General features: G+C 34.7%; 2 protein-coding genes and 1 pseudogene across 3 annotated transcripts; 1 reads left to right on the forward strand and 2 right to left on the reverse strand.

The window, feature by feature from the left end:
* Positions 1 to 891: 891 nt before the first annotated feature.
* Positions 892 to 3705, reverse strand: LOC125855838 (U-box domain-containing protein 4-like; annotated as a pseudogene).
* Positions 3706 to 6254: 2549 nt separating this feature from the next.
* On the forward strand, positions 6255 to 12023 carry LOC125855335 (uncharacterized). Of its 2 annotated transcripts, XM_049535058.1 has the most exons (4): positions 6255 to 6338; positions 6563 to 6789; positions 8172 to 8291; positions 11641 to 12023. In XM_049535058.1, the coding sequence occupies exons 2-3, from the start codon at positions 6565 to 6567 to the stop codon at positions 8283 to 8285; spliced, it is 339 nt and encodes a 112-aa protein (XP_049391015.1). In that variant the 5' UTR covers positions 6255 to 6338; positions 6563 to 6564; the 3' UTR covers positions 8286 to 8291; positions 11641 to 12023. The 2 variants fall into 2 exon arrangements, with proteins under 2 accessions (XP_049391015.1, XP_049391014.1); XM_049535057.1 differs by lacking the exon at positions 6255 to 6338 and having other exon boundaries at positions 6367 to 6789.
* A 1606-nt stretch (positions 12024 to 13629) lies between these two features.
* LOC125856330 (salt stress-induced hydrophobic peptide ESI3) lies at positions 13630 to 14267 on the reverse strand. Its single transcript, XM_049535841.1, has 2 exons — positions 14184 to 14267; positions 13630 to 13776 (listed from the first exon to the last, which is right to left on the reverse strand). Exons 1-2 carry the CDS (start codon positions 14262 to 14264, stop codon positions 13693 to 13695), a joined length of 165 nt encoding a protein of 54 aa, XP_049391798.1. The 5' UTR covers positions 14265 to 14267; the 3' UTR covers positions 13630 to 13692.
* Between the last annotated feature and the right edge of the window lie 818 nt (positions 14268 to 15085).

Genomic DNA, 15085 nt, shown 5'->3' on the forward strand with positions numbered 1-15085 from the left:
TCTAAGGAAAATACGTAGGTTTGGAATTTTCCAAGTCCTTGCACAAGTTTTTTTTTTAATTCAATTTTTGATATCTACATTATTTATAGCGCTGATTAATCTTAGATTTTTCGCCATGTGAAACCTATTTAAGGTGGAAATACCAAGTTTTTGATAGAGTGTCAATCCAAATATCTTTTTTCTTATACCAAAAAGTATTAATCATGTGGAAATTTCAATGAAAATTAGGTAACACACAAATCCGTTTCACATAGAATTTTCATATTGGAATAAATTTAGAAATTTTATTATTAAAAGAAAAAGGAAAGTGGAAAAGTTGTCTTCATATCAAATCATCAATTAAAATTCTAAGTTTACAAAATGTAAAATTTACTAGTATTTTTCTTGTCCAAACACATGACAAACAATCAAAACACAACAATACCTTTTTCATCCAAAAAAAAAAGAGTAGTTCACAATATGGATATTTCTTATAATTTGCAGCACCTGTATTAATAGTGTACAACCAGTTTGTTTTTCTTTTGAAACTAATGATTAGAGGAAAGTTCATTTGGCTATTTGTTTCAACAATCAAAATATATCGCTACTAAACACTTGTGATTCTGAATAAAATAGCTCATCCAATCTCGCCACATTCACATACAAAGATTATAACTGATGCAATAAGACACTTGTTAAGCGTATAATAAGTTTTTCCACATTCACATACAATGTTATCGGGGGGATGGACTCATAAGACCCTCCATGAATTATTCTTCTATCTCAGATCACAAATAGTAGAATATTTCAATAAGCTGAATCCTCTACATAAATAACTCTAAATGTAAATTTACACGCATCATTTAATCAGTTACCTTGAGAATAATATGTGTTCACTGTCCACTGTATAAATCAGCCCCTCTTTGCATTACCATGCCGTTGGTTTCTGAAGTATCTAAGAAGTAGTTGAGCCTGCATATGTATGCGGTTAGAATACGTGGATTAGATTAGAAAGGAAAGTGAGGTTTTTGCAAAATCATCCTACCTTTTCTCTGGCTCTTGGGGTGCCAAACTGTGCCAATGCCACTAACGGAGGTACAACTCCTTCGTGGAGAACCATGTTGCAGAACTTACTACTGTTAGTGCATAATTGCAGCAAAGTGGTTGTTGCATTCTCCTTACCTCTTGCAGAACCGAGCTCAATAACCTCAACCAAAACAGAAATCCCTCCTTCCTGACCAATTGCTTTTCTTCCCTCGTGAATTGTCGCGAGGCTTGATAAAACAGCAACAGCTTTGTCAACCATCCCAGTAGCAGGGTCCATCAACTCTACCAGAAACTTAACAGCACCAGCCTGCACAACGCAAGCCTTGTTTTCATGAAGTATTGACAAGTTAAACAAAGATATTGTTGTATCATTCTTGCCCCTAGGAGTTCCATTTTCCAATAAATCCACAAGAGGTTTGAATGCTCCAACCCTCCCTATCTTCATCTTGCAATCCTCAATGGATGAAAGGCTAAAAAGTGTAGCAGCAAAGTATTCTTTAGCCTCACCACTCCCCGTGTGGAGGACATGAATCAGAGGTTCAATTGCATTAGCATTTGCCATTAAACACTTGTTGTTGTCATTAATTGATAAGTTGAGAAGTGTGGTTACATTATTTTCTTGTACTTTCATGTCTTCTGAATGAAGTAAGTTGACCAACAAGTTGATGGAACCACAGTTTTGCTATTACAACACGATTATCCATATTGTGCTTGGCAAGTAACCGGAGTTCAGCTATCACATCTCTTTGCACATCAATGGAATTGCTATTCAAATCCTGAATCAACTTCCTAACTTGCTCCTCAAGTTCCAAAGGATCAGCCTTTCTTTCAACCACAACAGAAGAAACTATTATAGGAAACCTCTGAGAAGGTCTATGCAAAGATGGATTGATTTTGAACTCTTGTCTCCAGCATGGATTGGAATTCCGTCTCCTTTCGTAGAACAAATAATGGAGTAGCAGGTTGGGATTCTGATACATCCTCTGCTGACCTTGAGAACACTTCATTTCCATTGCTAGGAATTGTTGGTGAAAAGTTTGAATTAGATAGCGTGCTGGTTGCCGAGGTGGTTCGATTATGACCTACAAGCGAGTGTGAGTTTGTCTCTCCAAAGTTGCCCATCCGTTCTTCAGAACTCTCAATCAATATCATTTCAACATCCAGACCAAGCATATTATTAGCAACTCCAGGTAAAGAATCATCCAACGAGAAATGGGGATGGGATGGAGATGATCCTTTTCTTTGGTTTATAGTTGATGAAATCAAACTCTTCCTCGGAGAGGTTAAAGAGAGCAGAATCAGGCAACGAAGAGACTTTTGTTTGAAGGGTATATCATTATGTCTTATGTAATTTTACTTTGATGACCAGCAAGTTTGAACAAAAGAATTAAAATCCGTGTCAATATTGTTCACCTCTAACACTACCTTAAAACTGTATAAGCAAAATATGTGAACTTCCTTGCTTTAGATTTTCTTTTATTTTTTTGATAATCTTCTTAGAAAAGTACCAATTCTTAGGTCGTTTGGAAATTTCCAAGTCCTTGTACGAGTCCTTTTTTTATTTTTCATTCGCTTTTTATGTCCACACATTAGACTGCTGATTAATCTAGTTTTTAGCCGCGTGAGATGTATTAAAGGCGAAAACACCAAGCTTTTGATGGAGTGTACCTCCAAATATCCTTTTTCTTGCACTTAAGAGTATTAATATTATGGAAATTTCAATGGAAGTTACTTAACACTCAAATTCCTTTCACTTCGAATTTTCATTTTGGAATAAGTTAATTATGAATTTTACTATCAAAAGAAGAAGGAAAGTGAAAAAGTCAAGCAAGGTCTGCTATTGTCTTCATATCACATCATCAACCAAAATTCCAAGTTCACAAAATGTCAAATTTACTGCTTTTCTAGTCCAAACACATGACAAACCATTAAAACACAAAATAATACTTTCTTCATCCCAAAAAAAAATAGTGGTTCACAATTTGGATTTTTCTGATAATTTGCAGCAAGTGTGTTAACAGTGTAAAGACAATTTTATTTTTCTTTTGGAACTAATGATTAAAGGAAAGTTCATTTGGCTATTTGTTTCAGCAATCAAAACATATCGCTACTAAACTCTTCCGATTCTAAATAAAATATCTCATCCAATCCCACCTCCATTCACATACAACGTTTATAAGTGATGCAATTAGACACTTGTTACATGTATAATAAACTTTTCACATTCACTTACAATGTTATCGACGGATGTACCCATGAAAGCCTCCGTAAAATCATTCTTCTATCTCAGCTCACAAATATTACAATATTTCAATAAGTTGAATCCTCTACATAAATAACTCTGAATATCAAATTTGCATGCATCATTTAATCAGTTACCTTGAGAAAATATGTTTTCATTGTCCAGTGTATAAATCAGCCCCTCCTTGTATTACCATGCCATTGGTTTCTGAAGTAGCTAAGAAGTACACGAGCCTGCATATGTGTACTGTTAGAATACTTGAGTCAGAATAAAAAGGAATCTGTGAGGTTTCTGCAAAACTCATCCTACCTTTTATCTGGCTCTTTTGGGGTGCCAGACTGTGACAATGCTACTAACAGTGGTACCTCCTTCCTGGAGAACCATGTTGCAGAACCTACTATTGTTAGTGCATAATTGCAACAAAGTGGTTGCTGCATTCTCCTTACCTCTTACAGAACCGAGCAACAACCTTAACAAGAACAGGAATCCCTCCTTCCTAATTAATTGCTTTTCTTCCCTCGTGAATGGTTGCTATGCCTTCTCTTTCCTCATTTAGATTGATGTTGAACTAGTTATTCATTTAAATATGTTTTAGCCTCCACTTCAATTTTCACAAGACTTTCCAAGATATGCTATGCCAAGGGTTGGGATCACTTGTGGTTCCAAGTACAGTGTCTCCGCCAGGGAGTAGACCTGGTCATGAAAAACTTGGTATCAACGTCCTAGGTTAAAGTGTCCTAGGATGTTTGAAAAGCCGCATCTAGCAGAGCCATTTTTATGAGTGTGAAGCGAGCTACACTAATAAGGAGGAGACGATAGGATGTTTAGGAAATATTTCCCTTTTTTCATATTCTTGTTTATGTGATAAAGCTTAACTCTATTTATCTCTTCTAATTTGTGCTTATGTGTGTTTTCAGATCATGCCTCTAGGAAGAGCTGTTGGTCGTACGATGCAAACCAGAAGCAGAGGACGTCCCGCTAGGAAGAATGAAAACCCTCAGATACTGCAAGTTCCCGTTGGACCAAAAGGTTCAAATGCACCTGTTGTGCAGCCACCTCAGACTGATGTTACTAATGTTGAGTTTCGCAACGCCATCCATATGTTTGCTCAGGCTATGATAACTCATGTTGATCGTCAAGGAGTAGCCCCTGCGGGCTCCTCGGGTGTTCCTGGCACTTCCAGGATTCGTGATTTTTTTAGGATGAATCTATTTAGTTCACAAGGTCAAAGTTGAATGAAGATCCATATAGTTTTGGTGATGAGATTCTAAAGATATTCCAGATGATGCATGTTGGTGATGCAGAGAGTGTTGAGTTAGTTTCGTAGCAGCTTAAGGATGTTGCAAGGATATGGTATGATCAGCGGAAGAAGAATAGGGCTGAGAATGCACCACTCCTATGTTGGAGAGTGTTTGAAGATGCCTTCATGGGGCGTTTCTTTCCTCTAAAGTTAAGGGAGGCAAAGGTAAGAGAGTTCCTCAACCTGAAGTAGGATTCTATAAGTGTATAATAGTATAGCCTTAAGTTCACTTAATTGTCACTCTATGCTCCAAAGATGGTAGTTGAAATGAGGAGCACAATGAGCTTGTTTGTATCGAGATTCTTGTAAATTTCGAGCAAGGGAGATAAGATAGTGATGTTGATTTTGGATATGAATATAGCCAGACTAATGATCCATGTGTAGTAGGTTGAGGAGGATAAGTTGAAGGATAGGGAATAATTTTGAAATAAGAGGGCCAAAACATCAATCCATGAGTCCAGCCAACTGAAAATGGGAATCAATCATCTTTTCAATGGAGGTCATCTCGACCAACTCCGTCTTTAGTTAGTTCACCTACACCCAAACCTTGGAATGATCAGATGGGGAGGGAGTTTGGCTCTCACAGGTCAGTGTTGCCTAGGGATATACTCTTTACCTGAGATGCAGTAAGTGTGGAAAGAATCATCCCACTGAGTGAGTTTATGGTAAGGATGGGTGCTACAAGTATGGTTAGGTTGGTCATATACTCAAGGATTGCCCCTCTAAAAGACAAGGAGCTGTAAAGTTTGGTTTCAGTCCTAAGCAACTCTTAGAACCCTTTTTTGTTTCTACTCCCTTTGGAGAGTCAGTTATGGCCTACAAATATACAAGATTTGCACTATTTCAATCCTTCGTAAAGATACCACATCTGATCAGGTAGAGTAAAATATGGTATACTTCGATATTTTTATAGGCATGGACTAGTTACATTCTTGCTATGCCTTAGTTGACTGCAGAACTAGTGTTGTAAAGTTTCATTTTCCTAACGAGCCAGTCTTAGAGTGGAAGGATAGTTCTACCGTGCTTAAGGGTCTTTTCATTTCATATCTTAAAGGCCGAAAGGATGATCTCTAAGGGTTATCGCGACCATCTAGTTTGGGTTAAGATTCTAATCTTGAAACCCCGTCCCTTCCGTCAGTTCCTGGAGTATGTGAGTTTCCTGAAGTCTTTTTCGATGATCTTTCCAGTGTACCCCTTCTGATAGAGAGATAGCCTTTGAGATAGATACTCTTTCTAATACGTAGAGATGGCTCCAGGCCTCCAGCCTAGTGGCAGAGCTAGGATTTTTAATTAGGGGTTTAAAATCTGAAAAAGTATGTTGAAGGGGGTTTAGATGAACCCCCTAATAGTATGTTGGCTCTACCCCTGCTCCAGCCGAGTTAAAAGAGTTGAAATATGGTTCCCCATGGGGGCCCTAGTCCTTTTTGCACGTAAGAATATATGGTTCTCAACAAATGTATATTGACCATTGCCAGTTGAATAAAGTCACCATTAAGAATAATTATTCCCTTCCCATAATTAATGACTTGTTCGACCAACTCAGGAGCCAGTTGTTTCTCCAAGATTGATCAGATGCAGAAAGTCAAACCAAATATTATGAGTTTTTAAAAATGTACACTTAAAACAAACTAAACTCAAATAAAATTAATTTATTTTAATCCGTTTGGTTAAATTTTTAATTTGAATCTATTTTTACTGTCCTTTTTAATTTTGGGCATCGCCAATACTATTCCAACTGCTCCTTGAGGCAAAACATCCAACGAGTCAAATGTAAGTTTTCTCTTCGAATTCGATTTGAATTAACATTTTTATCAAAAATGGGGCTAACAATCTTCAAAACCCTTTTGTGCTAAAAATCTTCGAAATTTATCCAAAAAATCCGATCTTTTCTTCCTTTTTTGGCCCAATATTCTATATCCCAATGTTTGTATTTTTTTTTTTTTAGAGTAGTGGTCAAATTTCTAAGGTCAGATAGTTATTTGGGGATTTTGCAGAAATGGGTTCTTTTGAAGGTATAAGAATGGTGTATAGAAATCTACTAAAAGCAGTGGAAAAGCATATAGGGAAGGAAGAACACAAGGTTCATTTCACTGACTTCATAAGGGAAGAGTTCAGGAAGAACAGAAATCTTGAATACCCAAAAAACTCTTCTTTTATCCAACAAAGAATTAACCTTGCTCAAAATTACACTTACCTTCTCAACAGTGTCCACCATCATAAGGTTAGTTTCACTTCTCTAGTTTTTTACAATTTTCATTGCACTGTGTTTTTTGTGTTGTAAATACTTTGATTTGCTGCACTTGAGCTGGCCTTGAGGTAGGGGTAAGGTCTGCGTACACTCTACCCTCCTCAGACCCCACTTGTGGAATTACACTGGGTATGTTGTTGCGGTTTTTGTGTTATACTAGCCACTTTTTGTTTAGAATGTACATCAGATTATAATTATCCTAAACTGTGTGAAGCAAGGGTGTAGGATTGAATTGTTTACATGTCTATGCTTTATATGGGTAAAGAATGTATCATAACATTTCATTGCTAACTATGTTATCCCATGACAATGAAAAACTGCTTATATGAAGGTGATGTGATGTGATGTGATGTGAACTCTTTATCAAGGTAAGTGTTGTTAAGGAAGTGCTCATGAGTTTGATATTGTGGCATCATATTGATACCATTAGAAAAATATCAATAGGGTCAACTCCGTCTATATATCAGCAGAGTATACAATATTTTTTTGTTTACAGTAAAAGGATCAACTGAAAAGTAATGATATTACTATTTGTGAAACTTTGTCTAATATAGGGGGATTACATGATAAGTTTAGTAGTAGGTAAACAATCCCTAATTGGATCATAATGTAGAGGTCTTTACTGTTTTAAGTGATAAAAAATAGGAGGGACAAGAAAAATATTTCATTGTGTTTTTCTTCTTTTTTCAAAAAGAGGGCTTTCTTGCTTAAGTTTGATTATAAGACATTGTAATCCAGTTGGGACATTTTTTTAAGACAACCGTCTCACAACGTCAATATCTTATCAACATGGATAGAGTTTTCTATGCCTCAAAAATGCAGATTTTTTTTTTTCATATTCCTTTCTAGATTACTCATGGGCATAATCCTAACGCTTGTCATGTACTAAACATTTTGACTTTGAATTTGAAATGAATTCTGTTTTCTGATTAATGCTGCATATTCATTCACATCACTGAAGTTGGGGTGTTTTAATCAAGCTTATGTATATATTTTGGTTTTGTCCTTTGTTAACTATTAGTTGACCATAAAGTTGAAACGAATTAAAGGGAGTCATAGGGATATTCAGTGGCGGATCACGGATTTTCTCTAAGGGGGTTTGAAAATTAAACATATTAGTGCTTTGAATTTGAACTTGGAACCTCAAAGTAAATTTTAAACCATCTAAACCACAGACTCAACCTACAGTCTTGTGTTTAGGGGATTCAAAATCTGTATATATACACCAAAAACTTAAAAAAACACCTTGTATATACAGTGTAATGTTTTGCCAAGGGAGTTCGGGTGAACACCCTCGCCCCTGGGGATATTACTATTGCTGTTTACAAATCATGTGGCTTTCTTTGTTTATGCAGGACCTATTATTTTCTTACAACATTGCAGTGGATAGATCCAATGAGATGAAGAAAGTACTGGGTAAATCTGCTGCAAGTGTGGGTCTCCGCCTTCCTGATGTTTATCAGTCTTGAAAGTTGGTAGGTTTTCACTGTTTCCTTTTCCATATACTTGTCTATGTGAAACTGCGGTAAATGATGAATTTATGCTATGAAGTTTGTATATTCCTTTCTAAAGCATATCTGTGCATTGTCTCTGGGCTATGTTGAGGTTCATCCCTTGCTTTTTCTTTCTTAGAAAAGAGGGGGTGGGGTGGGGGAATCTGGGATGACAAATCCAATACCTACTGAAGACTAAATTTGAGTTGGCATATTATGCATGTTATATGGAATTAAAGAAAGGGGTTGTTGAAATTAAGGTCTATTAGCCTACTCAATGTTTGTAAAATCATTGATAAGCTATAGACTGAAAGCTTAAAGGTAATCAACAAACTGATCTAGAAATCAAAATGCATTTATTAAGAGAAGAACTTTGGGGACAAGTAGATCAGGTGGATCACTACTTGCATTTCTACAGTTAGCTTCTCAGTATTGATAAATAGAAATTCAAAAGGATTCGTCAAATCACAAAAGGGATTGGGGCAAGGAGATCCTTTATCTCTATATTTATTTGTTATGGTTATCGAAATTCTAAGTAAGATGCTCAAAAGATAAAAAAGATTGGGGTGGATCAGTGGTTTTAAGTTTGAAGGAAATGGTGACAAAAAGGTGGTTATCTGTCGTTATTTATATGTTGATGACACATTGTTATTGTGTGAGGCAAAGAAGGAACAATTTCTTCATCTTAGGGGGATTTTATTAGCCATTGAAGCAGTCACAGACCTGAAAATTAACCTTTCTAAGAGCAGCCTATTCAGTATTGATGCTGATAGCAATATTGAAGAGTTGGCTGATATTATGGGATGTAAGGTTGCAGAATTCCCTACTGTATATTTATCCTACCTTATCAAAAAAGAAAGTTCTATGTATTCTTGACACACCTGAGAATGATAATTGAAGGTATTTTCTCCTATGTTTCAAATCATCCTTTGTTGGTCTCTCTTGCTCTCCTTTTGCTGCAAAAATCCCAGATCTTGCAGTAAGTTGACGGCAACTGATATTCAGTTGAAAAGCAATATCTTCATGAATCATGAAGCACATTTATTGTGGTACACTAAGAAAGTCAGTTGTGGGTTTCACTTATCTCATATTCATACTTGTAGCAGATTTCTCACTTAATCAACCTTTATCTGAATTATCGGCACTAGCCCTTCATTTTTGAAACTGTCCTAATCTAATTTGTGGATTTGGCTTCTAATTGAAGTTCTATAACTCTTTCAAGTGGTCATTTATGGTGCTGATAGTAAACTGTTCACTGTTGGACTAGAAAACAACACAACTATTTCCTAGAACAAAAAATAGATTGTTTTCATTTCCTGTTTCCAACACACAATAAGACATGTTTGCTCCATTACTATAGTTTGGAATATGTGGTGGTATATAAGTGTGGGATATAACTTTTGCTGAGCATCAGCCTAATGCATTATAGAACAGGTCACTGATATTCTTCTAGAGATTAAAAGTTGAAGTTCAGGATCTAATGCTGTAATGTTCTGCCCTATTTCCCAATGGGAAATGTTCTTTCCAAGAAATATGATATTACTGCTCAGCCAACGGCCATATTATACTACTTGGACCACCTATCCGTGCCAAATATTTTGTTGAGCAGCTTGATAAACACATTTTAGCAGAACACCTTCAGAAGTTTTAAAACGTTGCGGTTTTTGTGCCTTCTATCTGTCATTTTACCATCCTGTAGCCATGCCTTTATCTTTAAACATATAGGTTAACTTACTGCATTTTCCGCCAGTTATGTATTCTGGTATTGATGATTCAATTGATTGTGTTTAGCTTCAAAACCACATGAACGAGATTGCTTCATCTCTAAGTAATAAAACATAAACTATGCTTTGGATATTTGCAGTGTTGTCAAAGGTGCGTTTTAAGCGCACTTAAGAGGCTCAAAATGTGTTGAGCGCCTATCCTCGCTTTATGTGCGCTTTAGTGTCATCATTAAGGTTCTAAGGCTTTTGGGTCATCAAAAGAAATCCATTTCTTCCCCCAAATCTTTCTTATCCATGAAATGCACCGGTCTTTAATTTTGGTCTCTTGGAGACATAGAATATCCACCTTAATAAGCAAGAGAGATTCTAAAGTGCTTCTCTTATTCTTGTCATTGAACCCTGAACATTCCAGCTTAAAATCTTCACTTTCATTTCTATCGCGATTTGTGATGCCTGTCCCTGTTTCTCTGGTTACTACCTTGTTATACTCTCCATGATAAATTCTACAGTTCCAATTCCCCTTTGGACTTCCCTCTCCTAGAGCTCGGGGGTGATTCGCCCTGCGACTGCATCTGTGATTTCCTTCTCTCCTCCATTCTTAAAATAATTCCCAGAATAATGTTTGTGTGGCTCTCCTCTTCTCTTTTCATTTATTATGTTCCTTTCTCTTTTTTTTTTCGGTTTTCTTGTTTTTGGTCCAAATTCATATGACGGAACTCTCTGCATGTATTCCTTTATGTCAAAAGTCATAAGCTCTAGCCATAGTCGTTCGACTTTGTTCATAAGAACTCAAATTATTGATGGTCAAAAAGTTCCCTTCTCATAACAGGTGAAGCTTAGAAAGTTCGTATGTGCACAGATGACAGAACTAAGAATCCAGGGAAATTAATCTTCACACTTGTTAATGTAAAGAGACATCGTTTGACCACAGAAACTACGTCATACTATCTTCCATTGTCTTGCACTAGGCAATTATTTATCCAATGCCTAGCCTAGAGTTGGCAAAAATGATACACTCTCCACAACTGTCATCCAACAGGTCCAAGATCAGTAGATAACAGTTAATTGATGAGAATTCCATTTTCTGATTGATACTGTTAATTTGCAATGATTCCAAATTCCTATTGGATGTCTCTTTTCCAGCAATGTTGTTGGGATCTGAAAATACTTTCTTTTTGAACCTCTTAAGGAATAGTTCAACCGCAGTGCTACAATGTCAAATTGAGTTTAGGAGCACAGATTGCTAGTTCACTCTTTTAGATAGAATTTAATGTTTTTGAAGCTATGTTGCTTGTAATCTTTTGTTTCTACTACTCAGCCACTTGGGTGGTTGTATTGGATGGTGAAGTGAAATTGGACCTGTTAAGCATCAATGCTTTACTAATAGCAGTGGATCACTGGAAATGCCACTAATCCTAACTCTGTCAACTTATGTATTCCTATTAATTTGCAAATTTTAGGAGTCAGTTGCGTTGGAGAAAATGTGTAAAAATTAACCTTTCATATTAATTCATTTGTCACTCAGTGAACCTGACTCTGTCAACTTTTGTATCACATCGTTTCCATTTATGTTGCACATTTTCTCAAAACTCTTTTTTTGTTTGCAGCACATGTATCACGTTGAAGGTGGTTTCAGATAATTCCATATGGGGTTGAAAAACTTGCCAAAAGCAAATGAATTTTGTTGGTAATTCTGATGTTACAGTGTTAAACTTTTGTTTTAAACTATACTCTGGGGAAAATAAACTGTCCTAATGCTCTGAGTAGCTTATTTTGTTCAAACTGCACATGGCTCTACAAACTACTATTATTATCTCTTGTGCGTGTGAAGTATTGGGCCTATATTTTGGTGATCTGCCCTAACCGCTTATATTTTAATTGGTTGGGTGAGTGAATGAGCTAGCTTTTTAGATGGATAAAATATAGGTTGGTCTAAATTTGTATGTAACTCATAATAAAAATATGGATAAAATATGAGTTGGACAAATAAGTTTTGATTTCAACTTTTATTCACTCAAAATTCATGATATATTACCAAAAATGTTGCAACTTTCTTCCTTTTTATGTTCTCTAATAAAATTAATTGTTCTCGTCTGTAATTGAAAAGGTGGAATCTATAATGTAAATTTCTTTCGTTTACTATAAAAAATAATTATTTGTTCAATTTTATATGAGATAAAAAATTATAGTGTAAAGTAAGCAAATTGTATGTTAGTATTGATAAGCTTCAAGTTCATTAAGCATGTTTTACTTCTAAAATGTAAATATCATTTACTTTGAAATTAAAATTTGTTGCCCCGTTGTTATTAGACACATTTATCTTATATTGAAAAATTGTAAAACTCCCTTTTGACTTCATGATACACTAAAATTAAATAAAATATTTACAACATTTTTAGTCCAAAAGATACTACAATGAATTTTCTTGATATTGAACCTATTTTTATCCCTAAGAAATAGGTCCAACTACTATCCATTTTATGTTGACTATTTTTGACCGTTCAAGTTGATCAATCTACACATTTGCCATCAATATGTGTTTGCAAAAGATTCATTCAAGCCCTTTATATTTGTGGGAACTAGCCGGTGGTGTCTGAACCGATTTATATGAACCTCAATTCTGCCAAATTTTCACTCGTATGGGTATAAAATAGGCGGGTTAAGTTAAAATTGAAACTATTAAAATGATTTAAAATTGAAATTGAGTTAAGTCCTAATCCACTCAAGTTTACTTTGAACTCAATTAGATTAGGCTCAATTGGGCTTAAAAATAGATTGGATCTTGATCCACTCAATTTAACCCCGCTTAATCTCAATAATTTTACTATATTGTTATTTAAATTTTATAACCACAATTTGAATTTTAACTTAAAAAAGTTGAAAAAAAAAAGTTACTACTAAATAAATAAATTCTAAACAATATAAAATAGATAGCAGTTCATAAAAAATATTACAACGAATTGAAATTAAAAATTAATTGAACTCAGTAGAGAATTCTAAGTCAATTGAAAATTCTCTTACAATGAATTAAGACTTGAATAAGTTAAAATTGAATCCAATACAAATTATCTTAAACCCTCCTGCCCATAAAATTTTTGAACGAATAGAGCGAATTACCTATAATCAAGGTCCTTTTTGAGACTTGTGTCTCACTGGTATCATTTTTATTTTATAACTGCCCAACTATTTATAACTTATCCTAGGTCACTAATTTTTAAAAAGTCCCATCTTTTTTTGAATTTTGTGCTAGCCAACCACGAAATTTTCTCTGCCTATTTATCCCCAACCCGATCAAGTGTTAAAAAATAAAACGTTGTAACAACATCACAGAGTATTTACATTGAGCAACCAACAACACTTGCAACAATAATGATCTCATATTAGATGTCCATTTAAAATGGAGAAAACGTTAATTAAATTTTTCCTATTGAGTGAATTAGTAGAATTATTTTTTTATTTATAATTTCTTAGTATAAGTCTGAAAAAAGTAATCAACTTAAAAAAGAAGTCGTCTGAAAAAAAACTTATATAGGACAATTGAACGGTTGGAGTATTATAGTTATATAAATGGAGGGACTATTAAGAACATTAAGAAAATAAAAAGAAGGCAGAATAAGAAATTAAAATAGTATTTATTGGAGAATACAGAGAGTATTATATTATCCAACCAAGACATAGAGTGCATAAATAATGCCCGGTATGTATCCCAGTATTGTCAGCAACACACAAATCCAAAACTCCACCTGCATGCTTTAATAATACATCAGAATTCCTAATATGCTATGCACATGAAATTAAAATGAAAATTTTGAAAGGTGTCAATTATTCCTTCAAATTAGTCACATGCAATCCATACTCTTACATTGTATATGTAAGTTCTACACTTAAACATGTATAAAATCAAACAAATAAACACATCCCTTCTACGTAGCGTCCTATACTTTTATGTTCCATGTATGTGGTACCCTACATTGTATTATATAATTGTTCAATTTTATATAAATTTAAGTGTCGAATTATGCACATCCGAAGTTGTTAGACATAAATATTAACTGTGTACTGTATCTAATAACAATTACTCAATTTAAGTAGTGATGGATGTAATTAAAAAAGATGTATGTTGTTTAATTAGGGAAAAAAGAGAACTTACACCACAGCCATATCGTAGGAAAACACCAACAGGAGGAAGTAAGATAGCAAGGATGACTTCAAGAAATGTTTCAGAACCCATTCTTTTTTTTTTCTATAAAAAAAACGTGAGAATTAAAAAGAAGAAGTGAATGAAGGAGTTAATTAAGAGGGGAGATATATGATGATATGCACAATATTTGTGTCGGCTACTAAAGGCTTAAGCACACACGTGGAAGCACATCAACACGTGGGATCCTATGCTTGCCTTTATGTGTCTTTTCGTTTCCAACCTCCTTTTTTTAAAAAAAAAAATCGAAGTCGATCCATCTATCCGTCTTGCTTTTACTGTTATATCAGAAGTTATTCCATATATTACTTGACAATTGACATAAAATGAATTTATTTTTGCCTTTTGTTAGATCTTTTTCATGACTCGATGGATAAATTGATAAGCTAATAAATTTTTTCCATGTTTAAAATACGATATCCATCACTTTTGAATGCAATCTATATAAAAGCCCGGTGTATGTTATTTTATTTATATGATCTTATATATCATATATTTATATAAAAGAGAACCCTAGGCCTGCCTACGTGGCGTCACTACAAGTTAGAATTTCCTTTTAAATTTATCTATTTTCAAAAATAGTCTTTCCCTTTCATGAAAAGATGTAACTTTTATGAAAAATTGTGACTTTTATGGAGAGTTGCGACTTTTATAAAAAAAAAAAGTGATTTTTATGGAAGGTTGTGACCTTTCTGAAGGGTTGTGACTTTTCCAAAGAGTTGTTACTTTTCCGATAAGGCACAATAAGTTATTGTTCACACTACCCTTTGTTGTCTTTAAATAGAGGGATTTCATCTCATTTTAAGAAAACGTAAATTCTAAACTTTTTCTTCTTCTTCTTCTGCACAATTAAA

Source organism: Solanum stenotomum, chromosome 2 (assembly GCF_019186545.1).
Source record: "Solanum stenotomum isolate F172 chromosome 2, ASM1918654v1, whole genome shotgun sequence".
NCBI lineage: Eukaryota > Viridiplantae > Streptophyta > Magnoliopsida > Solanales > Solanaceae > Solanum > Solanum stenotomum.